Raw genomic sequence first — 18,884 nt, forward strand, 5'->3', positions numbered from 1 at the left:
TTTACTCCTCTCCAAACACTGACCCCTGAGGCCCCAAACCTACCAGCTCTGTCCAGCAATGCAGGTCCCCATGGGGTGTAGTGGCACCCATGTGAAGCCCCAGCCCAGCTCCCATCAGTGCCCACCGCAGCAGTGAAGCAGTGGTAAAGGTTACATGCCAGCACAGAGCCCAGTGATGGGATCACTTTTTTATTTTCTTAAAACATGTTTCCAGTTGCCCTTTCTCCAAAGTGACCCAGGTTCTTTCTCTCTTTCCAGCACAGTCTCACTACAGATTGACTCACTCCAAGTGATGGTGTTTTGCATCTGCCTCCGTGATAGAGGAACAAAAAGTGACAAACTTTTATAATGAAATAACAGAGATTGACATAAATCTCTAGGGCCACAGGATTATTTTTCTGTGGCCTAATGAGACAAGGGGCACTAACCCTTTGGGATTTCTTCCTTAAGAAGAAAAATGAAAGAGCTAAAGTATTTAAAAGGCTCTAAAATAATATTTAGATTTTTTTTAGAATTATAATAATAAATTAAATTAGATTATTACTGTAAATTTTTCTAGGGTTTTGCTGCAAAGAGAATTGCTGCTGTTCCTTTGCTTGGGTTTCAGTAGGGAGCCTGAGACATAGTGCATCTCTACAGAAAAAAACAGCAAGAGAAAAGCAGTGCATGAGGCATTCCAATGGTGTACGAATCCATGATCAGTGGTGGGTTCCAGCCTCTTCTACCAGGCTACTGTGGGTTCAGCTTTGAACCTCTGTATCCGTGTCCTCGTGGAATCCCACTCAGCTCCAGCTGCTTTCTGTCTGCTGGTTCTGTCTGGCTGAGAGCAATGTAGCAGGTTTCAGGGAAGCGATGATAAATGCTTTCATCCTTCTGGTTTCTAGGCACTGGCTTTAGCAATCAAAGAGGCAAAACTACAGCATCCTGACATGCTGGTAACCAAAGCTGTGGTATACAGAGAAACAGAACCTTCTCCAGAGGAACGGGACAAGAAACCTCAGGTGGGTAGAGAAGTTACCAGGTATGATTTATACCTGCTGTGTAAGGGGTGGATATAACTGGGCAAGTGTCTCTGATCCCCACCAGCTGCAGGAGCTGGTAGGCGTCACTGCTCTTTGGCACTGAGAATGGCAGCTCTCGGCCAGCAGTTCCAGTGTGGTGTTGGCTCCGGGCACGGCCACCCGGCTGTGGTTAGAAAGCCAGTGCCACGCCACCAAAAGCAGTTCTGCAGATGTCACCTTGCTGTTCTGCTCAGCAGAGGGGTCAGAGTCATTTGCATGTAAAGAAGAAAGGACCTGCTTGTCCCCCTGGGGTGGGGAGGGAAAGAGGTGATGCCAGTTTTGCGGATGGGCTGAGTAACTTGGCTACAGGTTCTGCAAAGCCAGTCCAAAGTATCAGACCAATGTGTGCAAAAAAAAGAGGTTTCTTTAGTCCCGTTCAGATCACCAGGTTGTCTTTTTATACACATGCAGGTGTAGGCAGCAGCACCCAAGGTTTGCACCTCCCCGCAGATGCCCCAAAGCAGTCACAGCCCCAGACATTTTTCTTCAGGGCAAAGCTGGCTTGAGGAGTCCCGCCCCACTCTTCACCCCCTACTCTGACCCCGTTGCTCCCCCATCAGCCAGGTTGCTGCAGCTCTTCAGTGCTGGCACAGCCCAACAGACCTCTGTGTCAGAGCAGCTGAGGGGCAGAGGAACATGGTGGAAAGGAGAGGGGAAGCTTCTGAAGGCAGCTTCACTGCTGAAAAATGTACGAGGAGATCTGTCACCAGCCAGGCTGCAGGTGCATTTTGAGAGGCCTCTTTGGAAATGTGATTTTGTTTTTCTTTGTCATGTGAAGATTTTGTTTGGCAGCTTTTAAGCTTGGAAAAGTCACCAGCTCTGTTGCAGCTTGGAAGGTCAGAAGAGGCTCTTGCATCTGCCTAATCTTACCTCCCACAGCACAGTACAAACAAGCAAGCCCAGACACTTCTGCATCACTTAGGGAGCCACCCAATTTTAATTGAATGGCTTAAAGTAAGGGAGCAGTGACTCACTGTTATCTCCTCCATACACCAACACCAGCCCAGTGAATTAAGAGTTCCTGCTAATTACCAGAGGTCCTGGTAATTAAGTGTAAGCTGTAGCCCCAGGTGTTTGCAAATATACTGTCCAGTGCCCTCATACAAAGAGGAGCCCTTTTATAGCTGAAGAAATCAGCACCCCATGACTGGTCATTTCCATCTGCCTTGTACAGGAATCTTGACCAACATGTTCATGGAAGTTGTCATCTGTATTCAAACCTGGAGAACAGCGGAGAAGGAGCCTTCAGGCTGGACTTGTCAGCAAGACATAGACATCCTGGCTGCAATGTTCATGGCGAGAGACAAATTTTTTAAAAAGGAATAGCAAATATATTATATATATATATACATACATACATATATATATATATATATATAAAAACAGGAAACAAAATGCATCCTTGCACTGCTGCTATATGCTGGAAATGAATAGCAAACACCACCACCAACAAACAAAGCCAACCCTCTGCAGATAAATTGAAGAATTTACTGGATTGGTGATAAAATAAGATTTAAAAAGTCATAATAATAACAATAATATTGTTAACAATACAATAAGCCACCATCTTGCATGTTACATTAAAGGATACACAATCATGAGTTCATTTGTTGCACACTGAATGGAAAGGAAAACTGCTTTGCAACAAAGCAAGAAATAAGCAAACTGAAATAAAAAACCACAAGCAGAAGCAAAACCATTCCCCACCTCCGGAAGGAAGAGACAAAAACAACGAATTTATTACCTTAGAGTTATTTTCCGATTCGCAAGTGTCAGTTCACCCTTCTCCTCATTCCATGCTGGTTCTTTTGCTTCTTTTGGGGTTCTGTTAACTCTTTCCCTTCCGTTCCTTATCTTCTTCTCTGTGCACTTGTCCAACCTCTTGTTCTCTGAAAGTATTTAAGAATGGATTTCATTTCAAACAAAACAAATGATATGTATATGGTTTCTCATTTATAAAATGCAGCCTGTAGGGGTTTCATATGGATGTGCATTTAAGTTATGTATATTATTATATATAACGAGGGGGGAGGGAGGGAACAATACTGAAATACTTCAACAGTGCTGGTAAATATGATGATGACATTTTTAAATTATTAACTCTTTGATTGACTGTGGTTGGTGTATTTTGAGACTCTTAGATCACGTGTGGGACTCTCAGTCCTGCAAGAAGAGAACAGGGAAGGTTTCAGCCACTGCTGTTTTGGGGGGGAAGGGGAGAGGGTGAGAGACGGGAGGTGTCCCACTGGGTGATCTGCAGTGTATGGTGGTTGGATTTGGAGGGTCAGTGGTGATTTGGAGGGGCAGGGAAGGAGGTTGAGGCTGTAGCTCCGGCAGCTGTAGGCAGGATCATCTCCCTGGCCCCCACCCAAAGCCACGGGAGTCAGCTGGAAGCAAGGTAGCAGCCGCAGGACTGCATTCATCACTCCTCTCCAGCCTACTGAGCCGTGCCGGTGGTTGGGGTGGTTTTGCTTTGTTTCTGCATCCCAGTAATGAAGTTACTTGAGCTTTATAGTAGGGTCAAAGGCAGAGGGGTTGTTTCTGCCCTGTCTCCCCTGCTGCCCGGCATGTGATGGCAAAGGCTGCCTGAGGCGCTGTGGGCTGGTGACAGTGATGGCAGGGCAATGGCAGTCCTTCCCCTGACCTGCCTAGGGATGAGCAGTGGAGAGACCGTGCTGTCTCCATTGCTGCAGAGCATCCCCAGCATCCCAGGCTCAATGAGAAAGCCCGGGCCCTCTGTGTAAAAAGGTGCATGTTGAGGAGATGTCAGTGGAGCTGCCTTCCCCCAAATCATCCCAGCTCAGCCTTTAGCCCCACGCTTCCTCTAAGGCTTCCTTTGGAAGGGGATCATGGGCCAAGCCCAGGGCCTCGTACACTGTGAACCAGGCAGTTAGGGTAGACTCGGAACCAAAATCAGAAAGGAAAGGAAATAAACGGGTTTCCTTCTTGGAATCGTCTCTAGCTCCTGCGGAAACAGAAGGGCCCACAATTCTGCACCATTTTGCCTTTAGTCTCCCACCCCTCACACAGACTGTGCCCAGAAATAGGTGCATTTTGCCAGGTCCTGCAATGGCTCAGAGGATGACAGTGAGCAGGAGAGCCTGCGCTGCGAGGATATTGTGGGCAGACCCGACTCACCGCCTTTGTTGTCTGAGGAGAGAGCTGGCTCCCTGGCAGCCATGGTTCACCAGTTGCTTGCTACTATGTCCCCATGAAGTCTGTTCTCCTTCTGGCAGAGAGGTTTCTCCTGCAAGTGTGAAAGGCATGAGCACAAGCTGCTTGGGAATCAGACAGAACTGCTGGCTGGCGCCAGTGCTGCCAGGTTGTGAGGGTCTCCCCAGCTTCCATCCGAGCACCTTCAGCTACCTTTCGAGACCAGACCCCCAACCAAAAAAGAGTTAAGGCAGTTGCAAAGAGGCTACTTTTCTCTTTTCTTTTTTCAGTGCACCCAAACCAGCCGTAATCAGCAGTGGCACTTTCAGAGAGAGAGGTAGGGTGGCGGAGGACTCGTGGTCTGCACATGGTGGTGGTGTTGATCAGCACACTCTGTGTTTCATACTCAGAGGAGCCTACCTGGCTTTGATATATTTACAACCCACCAGAGGCTACTGTGAAACTAGATACTTGCTTTTGACATTGTGTACAGTTATAAAATCGACGGCTACTGTTAAAATTAGTGGCCTTACAGAGTTAGACTTGATGTGTGCTTGGACTGACATGAGTTACATTTGGAGTGAGCAGATCCAGTCCCTTGCTTCCGCAGCGTGTTTAATGGGTGGCAGTGTTTAAAAACTTTAAAAAAAAAAGAAAAAAAAGGAAAGAAAAAAGCTCGCTGCTTGTTTGCCTGGCGAGGTGTGGGTTTCTGCTGCTCAGCAACAACTGAGGTCCCCGTGGGCTCAGCTCCCCCAGCCTGCCCATCACCTTGCTCTTTCAGATAGCTGATCACTGCTTGTTTTCTTCCAGGGGCCTTTCTGTTGAAAGTGGTGGGAGACACGAGTGCCTGTTTTTACCTGATCCTACAAATTCATTCCAAACCTGGCCTGTGATTGCATGAGTAATAATAACAGTAACAATAATTAATAATATTTATTTTTATTTGAGAAGCACCTTACCAACCAACTGCAACGCTCTGTTGTTCCTTCACTAACTCTCCTTTTCTCTTCCCTTGTTCTCCCTCTCCCCCTTCGGTCATACTCCTTTTCAGTGCTCAGTGGTGTATGCGTGTGTGCTCACTGTTCTTGTATTCAATAAAAGTGAAATAAATGTGTTTGATGCTAAATCATCTTGGGGCCTCAGTGGACTCTTTCCTACCAGGAGGACGGAGAAGTGAAGGGGGGACCTTGAAACCAGGGTCTCTGCACATGGCAATGCTGGACTCTGTCTAAAGCGAAGAGGCCGCCAGGTTGGGTGGTGGGACTGGTGGGGCTGGGGGCGGCTTCACGTGGCGGCTGCCGACCCTTGTAGGCTCGCGTGGGGCAGCGAAGGCAGTTGTGGGGGATGCTCAAAACCCAGAGAGAGGAGGTGGCAGCCATCCCTGAGGAGCCCGACTCTTGTCTGTCAACCTGGGAGGGAGGATGTGGTGCTGTGAGGGCGTCTGTCCTGCAGCGGGGTCTTGTAGATCTGTCTCGCTGCGAGGGTCTCCGTCTGTGCCGCTGCAGGGCTCTCAGTCCCCGGCTGGGAGGACTGGGGACCCAGGCAACGGCTGCCAGCTGCGGGGGGTGGGCGGGTCTGGGGCAGCGAGACCGTCTTTGGGGGTCGTTGGGTCAGAGTGGAGCAGCCGCCAGCCGTGGCGGGCCCCGGGAGGGCAAAGGGGGAAAGAGCTGCCGGGTTTGGGGTCGTGGGAGCCAGGGTGGATGAACCAGGTGACCCCTGCCTGCTGGGGGCCGTGGGCACGACCGCCTGCAGTGACGGCCCGGAGAACCCACCTAGGGCCCCGGGCGGGGGCGGGCGGTGCTGGCGGCTCCCCCCGCTGGCCACGGGCGGGAGGTGGCTGCGGCCAGAACCGCCGTGCCCGGAACTGGCCGCGCCTGGAACGACTGTGCCGCCCGGGCGCTTTTCGGGAAGGACCGGGCGGTCTTGGCGGCGCGGAGGTTCCGGGCGGTGAGGAGCGGGCCGGGGGCCCCGGCAGCGGCTTGCTCTGCTCTGCCCTGCCCGCGGCCGGGCCATGGCGGGCCCGCGGCTGGAGCCGGAGCTGGCCAGGCAGCTCTTCTTCGAGGGCGCCGCGGTGGTGGTGCTGGGCGTGCCCGAGGGCACCGAGTTCGGCATCGACTACAGCACCTGGGCCGTGGGCCCCAGGTTCCGCGGCGTCAAGATGATCCCGCCGGGCGTCCACTTCCTGCACTGCAGCGCGGGGCGGGCCGGCGGCGGCCGGGAGACGGGCCCGCGCACCGGCTTCTTCCTCAGCCTGCAGCGGCGGGAGGTGCGGGTGCTGCGGTGGGACGCTGCCAGCGAGGCGGTGGGCCTGGCACCCCGGGCCACGGGGGAGGCTGAGGCCTTCAGAGAGAACTTGCAGGAGATGGACCAGTTCCTCGGGCCCTATCCCTACGAGACCCTGAAGAAGTGGGTCTCCCTCACCAGCTTCATCAGCGAAGCGGCGATGAAGAAGCTGCAGCCGGAGAGCGGGCAGATCTGCGCCTTCTCGGAGGTGCTGCCGGTCGTGGCCGGGCGGCTCACCAGAGACCGGGCGGAACAGCGCTTGCCGCCCTTTGGTGCCGCGTGCCGGAGCTACGCCGAAGGCATGGCACGGCTTCCCCAGATGAAGCCGAAGTCCGGCACCGAGATCAGGTTCACGGAGCTGCCGAAGCAGATGTACCCCGATGGTGCTACTCCGGAGGAGATAACCAGGCACAGCATGGACCTCAGCTACGCTCTGGAGAAGGTGATTAACCAGCGATATGCCAGCCAGCCTCTGGATCTGCTTGGTGAGTACCACATGTTGCCCAGGACAGTCCTTGGGTGCTCTGGGAGAATAAAGTCATTTCTCTGTAAAACGAGAGCCCCGGGATGAAACCTGCACCTGTTCTGCGGGCCCTGTTCCCTGGCACCCTGCAGCATCTCTCTTAATTCCAGGACAGAAGTCTGTGGAGTTTTTAGCAGCTATAGGGCCTGTTCCAGTTGCACTGGGGTGAGGACGTGGTGCTTGGTGTCAGGAGTTGCCAGCCTGCCACATTTGCCTCTCTTGCTCCTGGGTGCTGTGCTTGGAGCCCAGATTGCCTCAAATTAAGTCAAAAGCAGCAATCGTAGGTGGCTGTGAGCTGCATCTCATGTGAAGGGGGCCTGTCGTCTGGACCAGCCTGGCAATTTGCCTGTTAAGTGAACCTCTTGAGGATGGAGCTTAGGGAGTCCTGGGAACATTGAATGGGGCAGAACATGGTGATTTTCAGATTCTCATTCCTGTTTCGGTGTTGAGGTGGTGTTGGGTCTCCCTGGAGGTGGTTCCCAAGGCAGTGGCTGGTCCCCTCCCTGGCTGGAGTAGTGGCAGCTCTGCTTTGTGCTGCTGACGACTCTCTGTGGCAGCGTTTGACGTCTGCCAGCCCTGCTGCAGGAGACATCCACAGCGAGGCCTGCGGCTCCCGATCACAGGGTCTCAGTTACTTGCCAGCCTTTTTTGACAACTTGTGATATGAATAAATATCAAATCTGTGGAGGTCCTGGAGTGTGGTTTTGTTTCGTGGCCCGATGGAGGGAGGGCTTGGGAACCCAGCTGAGCTGGAGCCTCGAGGCTACTGAGGTTTGGAATAAGCCTTTGTTTTTCCCTTCTTCCATTTTTCTATATTAATGTTATACAACTTAATCTTTATCAAAATTATCAAAGACAACTCTAGGATATACAAAGAATAGATTACCTTAGGAAATGGTGACGCCATCATTCTGGCAAAATAGCTGATGCTAAGCAGCCAGTGAGACAAACCTGGCTTTTAATTCAATGAGGAAAAAACATCTGTTAATGTACTGCTCACCTCTCCCAGTGTTCCCACAGCCCTTGTATTCAAGGGCAGTAGCATTTGTGTTTCTGTGTGGCTTTGGAAACCTGGGCACAGGCGGACTGAATCTTTGCAGAATAACAGCAATGTCTGACTTCTTATTTGGGTGTAATTTAGAGAACACGGATGATAGTGGAAGTCCTTAGGTGGCTCTTTAGTCTGCCTGTGAAGTCACTCTCCAGAGATGATAACTGCAGTTCCAGGTGGACCTGCCTGATTATGTTTTGCTTTTTCTCCAGCTGAAGAGCAGAGCATTAGGAAATAGTCAGTTTGAAGCATTGATTGCTATTAGCAGAATCACTGGAAGGGCAGAATGCATGTGCAAAAGGCAAACCCAGAGTTTTATGCAATCATTTACAGAGTTTTTGAGAGGATGTGTACCTTGGATATGTTTTTAGTTTTATGTGTGTTTTGCTTTGTTTTCCTTTGCTGAATATGCACAGCTGAGTTGCAATTTGCTTTCATCTGCTTCCTGATCGGGAACGTATATGATGCGTTTGAGCACTGGAAAAGACTCTTGAACATCCTGTGCCGATCCGAAGATGCCATAGGGAAGTATCAAGACCTTTACATCAGTCTAATTTCTGTATTGTATCACCAGCTCAGTGAAATCCCAGCTGATTTTTTTGTGGACATTGTCTCCCAGGACAACTTTTTAACCAGCACCTTACAGGTATGTTTGCTGCTATCTCTTGAAAAATTGGAGTGGGAGGAGAGGGCATACAGGACATCAGAGCAAATTCAGGGAAAGGCTGCAAAAAGAATTAAGCTACTGTTGAGCTGTGTGGGAGATAGTGAGCCTATGTAAGCACATGCATTTTTTCTTTTTTACTTTTTCCCTGTGTTATTTACAAAGAAATGCCATTTGCTTGTCGTCTCAGAGTTTGATCTGCTCAAGCTATGCCTAGATGAGTCTAATGCAGTATAAAATTGAGTTAGTCCACATGCAGAGAGGTCAGCAAAGTGAGGCAACGAGGAAAGGCTAATGAAGATGGCTGCAACAGAGAATAGGGACTCTGTCTTTTTTATTATGTTTTCCCTGCAAATAGTGCTGAAAGTAGCCTGCTACAGTGGCATGGTTTTAGAGTTCTGGAGTGGTTCATGTAATGCAATGGGACTGTACCAGCATACCTTTTCTAAACATTTTTAAGGCGTTCGACTACATTGAGCTGAACAACGATGAGAGAGGCTGAGCAAGTGCAAGATGATGTCTGTTTCTTTATTTTTTTTCCCAAATGCTATTCATTCGTTTAAAAAAAAAAACCCAAAACTTTGGTATAAAAGACTGATGATGATGATTTTTGGTCAGTTTAAATGGTATGCTTAGTATGCAGAGAAGCTGCAGTGAAACCTTATTGAGCTTAGGGTATTGATAGTATTTAAGAAGCTTTTCCATTCCTTTTGCCTTAAGCAAAGCTGAAGATTTCCTATAATCAAGTTCTTATCCAGAGGGTATTTATGGTTAGTCCAAAATGCAGAAAACACTGCTTCTACTGGGACAGGCATGGGCAAATCTGTAATTCAGTGCTGGTAAAACCAGTTACTCCCACTGATTGTAACCATGCTAACAGTTCAGCAAACAGACTAAGCAAAACTTGGTTTAAAAAAAAAAAGGCCCAAACCAGATACACTGGTGAAGCTCAGCAATGGAAACTTAATCCCCGCAGAAACAGTAGTAAGTGACGTTCCAGCTGCTTGATGCAAATGGGTAGCACCTTCTCCTTTCTCAGGGAGTGGTTGCATTTCTCTACTTCTAACTCCAGGTTCTTGCTGTAGATTTGGGGAGGGTGAAGGTGTTTGTTTTTAATTTGCTGGGTAAAATGTTGAGGGAAGCATTGCTTTAATGAAGTGACTTTCTTCACTTTTTCAGAATTTGGATTAATAAAAGTCTTAGTTTTTTAATATTTATTTTATTTTTGTTGGTGTGTTTTTTCCATCCCATTACAGGACTGGAAAACCTAGCTCTCTTGCAGCACACTCACAGAGCAATGCTTTTGCACTGTCAATTTGTAGCAGTAGAAAGAATCTGTCAACCAGCCATTCTTTCCACCTGATGGGAATCTTGGAAGCACCCTGCCTTGCTGGTTATCTTTCCTTTTTGGATACCTGAGTCTTGTACGCCCTTGGATTTCATCAGTCTGTGCTTTTTACTTAAGCAGTAGAAGCTGATGTCTTTAGGTGGCTGCGCTGGCTTCAGCGATCACTGTTAAGCCCTAGCAGGAGTCACCACATTCCTAGTAACAAAGAAGAAATTTGCCTTATGGTTGAACTGAGCCTCTCCTTGCTGGAAGTTCTCCGTTTCTCTGTTCCTGTGGGATTTCCCTGATGCACTGAAATAGTGCCAGGGAACCTCTGGAACTTGCCTTACCCAGTCACTTTATGTACATAGCTGTCAGACTTAACAGTCTTAACTGGATGTGGGCAGGTGCAAAAGGGTGTGTGTGTGTGTGGAGTGTATTATCTGTGTTAGCTTTTGCTCAGCTTTGAAATCAGCAACTTTATTTTTGGAGTTTGATCTAAGGCAAGAAGAGTACAGCATAACCTCCACTGAATATGTAGCCCTAACAATGTTTAAAGAAAAAAAAATTTGATGAAATAACTAACGTGCAATTCACTGAGTAGAAGTGGGAAGTATAACCTTTTAATCTTTTTTTTAATAGCAGCCTTGCTGTGTAAGACAGTTATGTTATAAAGAGGCAGTTTCATGGTAGAATGAACAAGGAAAAGGCAAATGATCATAAATAAAGCAAGGAACTTTGCTGCTCATTGTCAGTGTTTTATCCAGCTGTCAGTAGGCCTCTCCCAAATAAGAAACCTGCTTTTTCCCCAGAGGGCTTTCCCTTCACTTCCATCATGCAGTGATTTTTTTTTTTTTGGCTTTGAAATACAAGTTTCTTCCTATGAAAACAAATTCTGGATCACACGTTCAGAAAAGGAGCAGAAGCAAGCTGATGAGAGATGGGCTCTGAGGCTAAATGCCCTATTTAATCATACACAGGTGCTTTAACTCTCAAAGTGCTAACAGAAGCTGTGAATTTGTGAAAAGTTAATAGATTTGTGTGTGTTTGGATGATGGAGGGGAGCCACCCTTAAAGGTTAGTCCAGATTTCAGTGCCTTGTGCTCAAGGGAATGGCTGTGCTGGGGATAACTGGACTTTTTCGAGAGAGCTCCCATTCCTCTCTTACCCTCAAGGTCATTTTATTAAGTTTCCTCTGTATCCTAAGGTGTTGGTGATACCATATTACAAAAATACTTTGGGGGATCTCCTGGTCCATCCAACGATGAAAAAGATGGGTATAATTACCTGTTGGCCTTTTTGACACATGCTGTAAAATTGGCTATGTGGCAAATGAAAACTGATAATCCTTTTTTTTTTTTTCCTTCTGCTCAGACATTTTTCTTTGCTCACATGCGTATTTCAGAATTCCATAGTACAGATTTAATTACATATATACTCCTCCTTGAAACAAAGTTATTACCTTAGTGTAAATACTTCTAACACTGGCTCAGTGGAGTGAAGGCAGGATGTTGGTCTTGGCTGTGGGATGAGAGAAGTGTAGGCTTTGTTTAGGTAGCCCCAAAGCTGGAGTGGTTTCCAGGGTGGTAGATCCCTTACCAGTGGCCTAGCCTGAAACTTTTCCTGGTGCACCCTGTTGATGATGTTTTTGTAGGAAAGAGATGCACAGCTTGTGCTATGGCTGAGTTCTGACTGACCTCTACTTTGTTCTTTTAGGTGTTTTTTTCCTGCACGTGCAGTGCTGCTGTTGATGGGACCCTAAGGAAAAAGGCTGAAAAATTCAAGGCTCACCTAACGAAGAAATTTAAATGGGACTTTGAGGCAGAGCCTGATGACTGTGCTCCTGTAGTTGTAGAACTTCCTGAGGGCGTGCAGGTGGACTAAGCAAAATACTCACTTAGAAACAAACAGCTTTTTAAAATAACTCTTTCTCCACATCTTCTCCAACCTTGCCACCTTCCTAAAGTCTGTTTCTGAAGCTGATTCCTCTTTCTGCTGTAGAAGCAGATGTGGAAAACCCAGGAGGATTCCTAACTTTGCAAGGAGACCAGAATTATTGGAGGAGTTTGAGTATTGTCACGTGGCTACTTTGGACACCTTGGTTTTTTCCTCTAGCTCTTCTGCAGCGTCTCCTCATTCTGTACTTGGCTGACCTCTAGATCCCTGGTCCCTTCCATCCTCCTGGACTGGAGGTGACACCCTGTTTGGAGAGCATCTGTGGTTTACACTTGAAGCCTTTGCTGCTCCAGTGTGATGCCTCCTGAGTGAGGAGCGTAAGCCCACATGACTGGTCATTGCAGCTTTTGACAGCCTGAACCCAGGCTGTGAACTGAGAAGTTCTGCTCTTACTAGGCTTGCATTACAGGGATGTAACCACAAGTGTTTCAAAACTGTGTTGGATGCTTATGCTGCTTACTGTGATTTATTGCAACGATCCGTTGTGGAGGAGGACTCAAAGTCAAAGCAAAATTCCTCCCATTTCATACCCCTAATATTCTTCCCATTCTGTTAAAGCCTACTGTATTTACTGCTGACACTGTTTAGCCTGATGTAAAAGAAAGTTAACAGTTTAGTAACAAGAAGTAGTCATTTGGACAGTAGTCACCCAGGTCTTGAAGAAGAGAGCGAGCATGAGATGTAAGGTCAGACTTCCACACGAACTGGATCCTCTGTTTTGTTATAATTGGAAATCTTACGTATTTTCACTGGTGACAGTCTCTTCTTTCTCCCCACTTCCCACAGGTAGGCTGTAAGAAAACTTGTGGTGCTTGTTGGGAGTTGCACAGGGACTTAGTTCTACCACTTGCTTGTTGCTTTCTTGGCTGTTAGACTTCTTCAGGAATTTGTCTGTATGCATGTCTAACAAGATACTGCTGTTTGTTCGTCTTCTATAGTTCAAAATAAATCTCGAGAGCCTTGCCTACAAAAAACATCTGTACGAGTGGTTTTTTTAGTTATTTAGCCAAAGCTTATGGTACAGTGACACTGCCCTCTCTTTCTCATTGGGATGTCCAGTGTCCCCAGAAGTAACATCACAATGGTATCTGTAACATCCAAGGACAGCTCACAGTAAAATGGTATGTGGCATGGCAGAAAGCACAGCGTGTTCTGGGAAGAAGGTATGTGATGAGGTGTTTCCAGATAATTGGGAATTTACCACAGGAATCGGCTGTCAGAAGCCCTCATCTACTGCTTGGTGCCGTTTCCTCCCTTTCCTCAAGGGCTGTGCACTCTATTACTCTGGTGTCTTGGTTGTGCATTTTAAATGGACTCCGTATTGACCACACATCCTTAGGGGAGGTTACTCTGATTTGGCAAGTGTTTCGTTCTTAAATCTTTCTTTCCGTCCTTTCTTGTCCTTAACACCCTTGGGATCTTTTGTACAGTAGTTTGACGTGCTCTCCGCTTGATGTCTTGCTCTTTGTATCCACAGGCAGTGCTGTTTTTCCAGTTGCCAACTGGACAAATCATTTGTAATGAATAGTCCCCACTTTGATGAAAGATGCCTTTTCGGTTTGTTGGCTCTTTGCACCAGCCTGATGACTGGTTCTGTTGCTTTAGAGCAGAACACCAGTCACTGATCTAAGTAGTGAAGGTAGCATGGAGCCTGGGGACCTGCCTGTCTGGAAGGGAGAGAAGAACTGTGCTCTGTGGCTGCAGACCAGGCTGGCCAGGCAGTGTCAGTGCTTTGCAGGCTGTCCTGGCAATGCTCCCACTGGTTTGATGGTTAGGTTAATTTGAGTGTGTCTTTGTTAAATCTGAAAAACAGTAACTGAAAATTAACTTCCAAAGTGTGTAATAGTCAGGTTCCCATAATGAGCTACACTTTTAGCAACTGAGAAAAGAGAATATAATTGTACTTCCGTTGTGCTTTTTTTCTTTTTGCAAGGTCCTAATAGGGAGAGGTAATATCTCTTATTAGACCCACAAAATAGGTGGGGAATAAACAAGCCTTTGAGGACACAGTCCTTTTGTTAGCTATGAAACAGAAGCAGTGAACTTTCAGCTAAATACAGGTTGAGGTGTTCGAATTGAGCTCCATTATATGACACAGTTGCACACTTTGAGGGAAAAGGGAAGCTGGCGCATATGAAGCAACATATGCTGGATGTTTGCAAAGGGGGGGTTATAAATTTGGGAGGGAAAAGAGTGCTGTTATTCCTGTTGAAGTCAGCAGAAAGGAGAGTATAAAAGGAAAGCAGTAGCATGTAATAGAAGGAATATTTTCTTGCTCTTATATAGCCTTAGGCCAGCTATGGCTATGATAACACTACCCCTTCTTCCAGCTAAGATGAATATAATGATCTGAAAGCAAAAGAGAGATTGTGTGTGTGTAAATACACATTACTGCAAGCCAATGAAGTGTGATATGTGATGTGTTTGCAACACTGATTCAGCGATGAACTAGGGTCAGGACAAGCAGCTTTCAGCGCGTTGTGAAGTGGCACTGAAGCATGAGGTACATTGGCCTCCTGCTTATGTGGAGAGTTGTCCAGCTGCCAGAGTTGTGCAAGTGAGGCAAATTGGCATCATTCCTGTCCTGTGACATGTGCTTTCACTGCAAATTGTGTAGGAGCATGGGCCCTGCTTAGCCGTAGGTGAAGCTAATAACTTGTGAATCAGCAGTGGCGTGAGCTGACCACTGGATACCCCCAAATATACACTGCATTTACAATGCAAAGCCCAGTGTGAGTGTATTGAACCCTGAGAGCTGCTCTTCCATTTTTTTTTCCACTTTCCCCATAGGCTCAATAACATTAGCCAAACCAGAATTTTAAGACTCAGTGATATTTATCCTGTGTGGGGCCTACATGTTGTCCTGCACCAAACTGAAGATGGTTCCTGCTTATTTCATCAACTATGCAAATTCAGAGATGTGGAATGTGCTGCCTGAGGCTGTAGAAAGCTGCCTTCCTATCCCAGTATTGTACACTCTTTTTTTTATTGGGAAGAGAAATGGCACATCTTCCTCTGCCAGTTCATGCTGCTTCCTTTGTGATTTCCACCACCTCCTCCCCGGCTGCTAAAAAAGGAGACAGACCACTTCTGCCTTTTTTCAGGTGGATTGCTGCTGACTTCATTGTGTCACTGATGAACATCCACAGTGTAGAACTCACGGTTCAAATTGGGTTTGAGTGGCAGCTGTCTCAGCAATGCTTTGACTCGTGACAGCAACGCTTGCAGACCTTGAACAGCACCAAGTTCATATACTGTTAGATGTTACCCAGACATGCAGAGGTGTTCTTCTTGTCCCACAACTCTTGTCCTGTAAATGAAAACTAAAGATGAAAGGGAGCAGGTGGGGAAGCTGTAGAAAGCGATCAGTGACTCTGTGTAGCTTGTTAGTGCTGTGGTTTTAAATCTGAATTGAGCTCAGGGTTAATTATTATTTGAACCAGCAACTCTTCCTTGGTGCTTTCACTTTCACTGCTTAATGGTAAGTTGAATTTTTGGTTATTTCCTCAGTGTTTTCTTATGGTGACCCTAGCCTTTCTGTGTGTGTCTTGTTTCAGTTCAAGTCTTCTTCTATTTTTATTAGGCTTTTCTAGTGTTTGTTAGTATTGTACCCTTATTTTTCTAATCCAGAAATAACAAATAATAGATATCCACTTGGCATTTGTGCCTCTAACAACTAACAGGAGGGAGAGATTTTTCAGGGTCTCTTAGACATACACCACCTTTGTTTGGAGCAACATTTATTTCTGCTACTGCTTTGACAGCTGGACATAGACTATGCCAGCTGCTGCAGATGGAGTGGCTGGCACTCAGCTCCTGGAATATGGAAAAAGATTAAATGGAACATCTTGATTCCTTTCTCTGAAAAAGGAAATAATCTTCCCCTGATATTGCTGTTCATTGTCAAACGCAGCTACGACAGTGGCTTATTCCTGCAGCCCTGTTACTATAAAAGGGATGTGTTGTGAATGGTCATTCTTCCCAATGCGGTCAGCTATTTCATAGCTATTTCTGCTCCCCTTCTGAGAATGTGCGCTGCTGTGGGCGGTGCGGCTGCGATCTCCTGGGCAGACCAGGGCTGGGATTTGGCAGTGTGGGAGCCTGTCCTACGGAGGCAAGTGTTGTACAAACCACAGAGTGGAGCTGGAGCATGGGAGGGAGGATGCTCCATAAAGCATGAGCTGTGATGGAGCCTGTAATTAATGCACAGGAGGCATCGCCTCTGCAGGGGCCTCATTAAGAGACCGTAAATGAGCTGCAAGGCAGCCTTAATACAAATAAACAAACTCCAAATGGGTTAATCAATAGGAGGAAAAATCCATATACACAGACTGTCAGAGCTGCTGCTTTGGGTGTGTTGTTCCAACTCGCTGCCCTGCCTGGCCCGGTGGGTCCGTTTCAGCTCGTTCAGAGGGCTTTGTGTTTTCCCAAGGAAGGAGCTGCTGTCAGGGCACAGCGGACACGGCTCACACAGCTGCAGCATGGGCAGTGAGGTGCCAGTTCTGTGCCTTGCTCACTTCCAGCAGAGCTCAGATCTTGCTCTGGTTGCTCTTGTCTGCCTCAGCTTGAGGGCCTACAGAGATTTGAAATAAAAAGCCTGTGCTCATGCTCATCATGGCATGGTTGCAAGCTGAGGCAGCCCCTACCAGGTCTCAACTTTGGGCAAGCAAGAAGTGAGAGGGAGAAGGAAACAACGAGAGGGTTTACTTCTCATCTCATGCAGCCATCACAAGGGCTGTGTCAGTGGCCTGGCTGGCAGGTGGTAACTCCCGTGTCCTGCACAGGATCAAATGGGATGCTTAGCTGAAGTGCAAGAGAAGTTTCCCAGACTTCAAATCCCTGAAGCTGTAACACTTGAATGCTTTCCCCCTCTGCGAGGGAGTTTGCAGCTCAGTCAGTATCTTAGAGATGCCATGCAAAGCTGACCTGGTAAGAGAAAGGTGCCAGCAGCAGGAGTGTTCCTGCAGTGCCGCTTTGCAATTTACTTATTGTCTCTTTGCCTGTAAAAATTATGTTTTTTCCCACCATAGTCATTAAATAATTCAGGAAATCAGTTGGTATTTGTAAAGGAAAAGTGGTGAAAAATGCAGGTGTTGAGCAGTGAGCGGGGAGATGACGGGCAGGGAGAAGAAGGGAGAGCAGCTCTCTGCTGCGCTGGCTGCTGGAGCTGATCAAAGCCCCTGGGTTGGGCTGGAGGTCGGGGGCCAGTGTTTGCCTGGGGCATGTGCAGGGCTCACCAGAAGGGGAATTAGTTTTACCTTGTGCTGTAGGTTTCAGCACTTCCCCCCCCCGCCCCCACCAAAGGCAGGTTTAGCCACACTTAATTCAGAAGAAGGTGGTTTTTAAAAGCAAAAGTTGCTTCTCCTCCCCAGCTCTGATCACTGTGCCTGCATTCGTTAGGATGGGAGGGCAGCATAAAGGTAACTATTAAGATTTTTATACATTACAGTAAATTTAAACTCTAATACAGATGCCAAGTTTCAAGTTTAAAGGTATTTCTAAAAAAAAAAAAAATTAAAGGAAATGGTCATTGTTTTATATTAAAAAATCCCTGATTTATCCCTCAGCTGGGGAGCAGCTGGAAGTGTGAGGAAGAGCAGGTGGTATCCAGGAAGGCTTAACCCAGGAGTAGCTGTGGTCTCACAGGAAGCTTTTGAGGTTTGGAAATGAGGGACATCAAGGATGTTATTATTGAAAAAGCTGGGTTTGGAAAAGACAATCCCTTTCAGCATTGACTTAGGCACAGTTTTGTCCTTGCTTTGGAGGTATCGAATGTTGCATGAAACGAGCTGGTTTTTTGACTGGACGGAATTTGGGATTCTTCTTGCACTTGAGCAAGCAAAGAGGTGGCTATGTTTGTTGGGAAGGGATCTACAAGGGACATGAATTTCCTTGAGAATCTGACGTGTTTCATCCTGTGGGGTTTTGGGGGGTTTTGTTTGGGTTTTTTAATGAAGCTATCTTGGTTTAAACAGTGGGAGTTCCTGTTAATTGTTTTTCAGGAGCCTGTGTTGGGTACCCCAAGCTAATTCTGTAGCTGGAAGATTAGCAGTGGCACAAGTTACCTGTGGGACTCTTCCCTTACTGTGAAAGTTGCTCATAACTTTACTGAACTGGTAAGAAGCTTGTGAGTTAATGTTCCAGGAGCAGTCCTGTTAATGATGGGAGTTTTCACAGCTTCCCCCCCAAAATATCTTTACTACTGTTCTGGGAGGGAGGGGCCACTTGCTCTGCCTTTTCTGGGAAGGTTCCTGTGAGGAGGGCATCACTGGCAGGAGCACAGGCTTCATCATGTATTTTAAAACAAACTTTACTGTTAAAATTTGTTTGGATCGAGAAAACTGCTTCCTTTGCAGAAAAGGGGTTTTCAGTGAAGGAGAAGGACCTCTGGGTGGCTCCATCTTCACAGGTTTGGCATTGGATATTGTAATTTCTGCATGTGTATTACATGAACAACTTTATTTTCCTGATCTATCCTTATGTTTTAAGTACTCGGCAGCAGTGAATATTCATGCCTGGCTAATGCAGCTAGCTGGAGACAGTCAGTCCAAGGAACTGTTTGTAGCAGGCAGTTATTCCTGGGAGTGCTGCCTCATTACTGAACACTGGTGATGTATCCAGAGTTTGTACCGGACGTCCCGGCTGGGAAGCTGATGCTTCATGAGCATGCTGAGGCCCTGCAGTCACGCATTGGTCTGGAAAGGGGCTGGCTGCTCCAGAACCCAATATTGCCTACTCCACAGAGCAGCAAAACAGGCTTTGGACTATGTAGTTCTGCAATAACCTGCATTTCAGGGACGGTTGTTCCCTCTGAGCAGAGGTCAACTGTTCCCAGTAAACAGGAAGGTGAATTGTTCTTTTAATAA

The 18,884-nt window shown here is 47.1% G+C and overlaps 2 protein-coding genes across 20 annotated transcripts in view; both read left to right on the forward strand.

Moving 5' to 3' along the window:
• EPB41L1 (erythrocyte membrane protein band 4.1 like 1) overlaps positions 1 to 5,343 on the forward strand; it is a 72,091-nt gene extending 66,748 nt beyond the window's left edge. For all 18 annotated transcript variants that reach the window (XM_030009156.2, XM_030009158.2, XM_030009162.2 and 15 more), the window contains 2 exons: positions 885 to 1,001; positions 2,236 to 5,343. In XM_030009156.2, coding sequence (XP_029865016.1) covers positions 885 to 1,001; positions 2,236 to 2,244 — 126 coding nt within the window. In that variant the 3' untranslated portion in view covers positions 2,245 to 5,343. The remainder of the gene's footprint in view (positions 1 to 884; positions 1,002 to 2,235) is intronic.
• Positions 5,344 to 6,114: 771 nt separating this feature from the next.
• On the forward strand, positions 6,115 to 12,992 carry AAR2 (AAR2 splicing factor). 2 transcript variants are annotated; one of them, XM_041122698.1, is made up of 3 exons: positions 6,115 to 6,982; positions 8,488 to 8,717; positions 8,926 to 9,291. In XM_041122698.1, exons 1-3 carry the CDS (start codon positions 6,226 to 6,228, stop codon positions 8,950 to 8,952), a joined length of 1,014 nt encoding a protein of 337 aa, XP_040978632.1. In that variant the 5' UTR covers positions 6,115 to 6,225; the 3' UTR covers positions 8,953 to 9,291. The 2 variants fall into 2 exon arrangements, with proteins under 2 accessions (XP_040978632.1, XP_029866121.1); XM_030010261.2 differs by lacking the exon at positions 8,926 to 9,291 and adding an exon at positions 11,779 to 12,992 and having other exon boundaries at positions 6,116 to 6,982.
• Positions 12,993 to 18,884: the final 5,892 nt, after the last annotated feature.

Source organism: Aquila chrysaetos, chromosome 3 (assembly GCF_900496995.4).
Source record: "Aquila chrysaetos chrysaetos chromosome 3, bAquChr1.4, whole genome shotgun sequence".
In the NCBI taxonomy this organism is placed as follows: Eukaryota; Metazoa; Chordata; class Aves; order Accipitriformes; family Accipitridae; genus Aquila; species Aquila chrysaetos.

Excerpts from the sequence above, each read along its gene's own strand:
- AAR2 (XM_030010261.2), top strand. The coding sequence starts at position 6,226 with ATGGCGGGCCCGCGGCTGGAGCCGGAGCTGGCCAGGCAGCTCTTCTTC. Across the intron at positions 6,983-8,487 it reads CCAGCCTCTGGATCTGCTTG|CTGAGTTGCAATTTGCTTTC; the intron begins GTGAGTACCACA and ends GAATATGCACAG. Across the intron at positions 8,718-11,778 it reads TTTTAACCAGCACCTTACAG|GTGTTTTTTTCCTGCACGTG; the intron begins GTATGTTTGCTG and ends TTGTTCTTTTAG.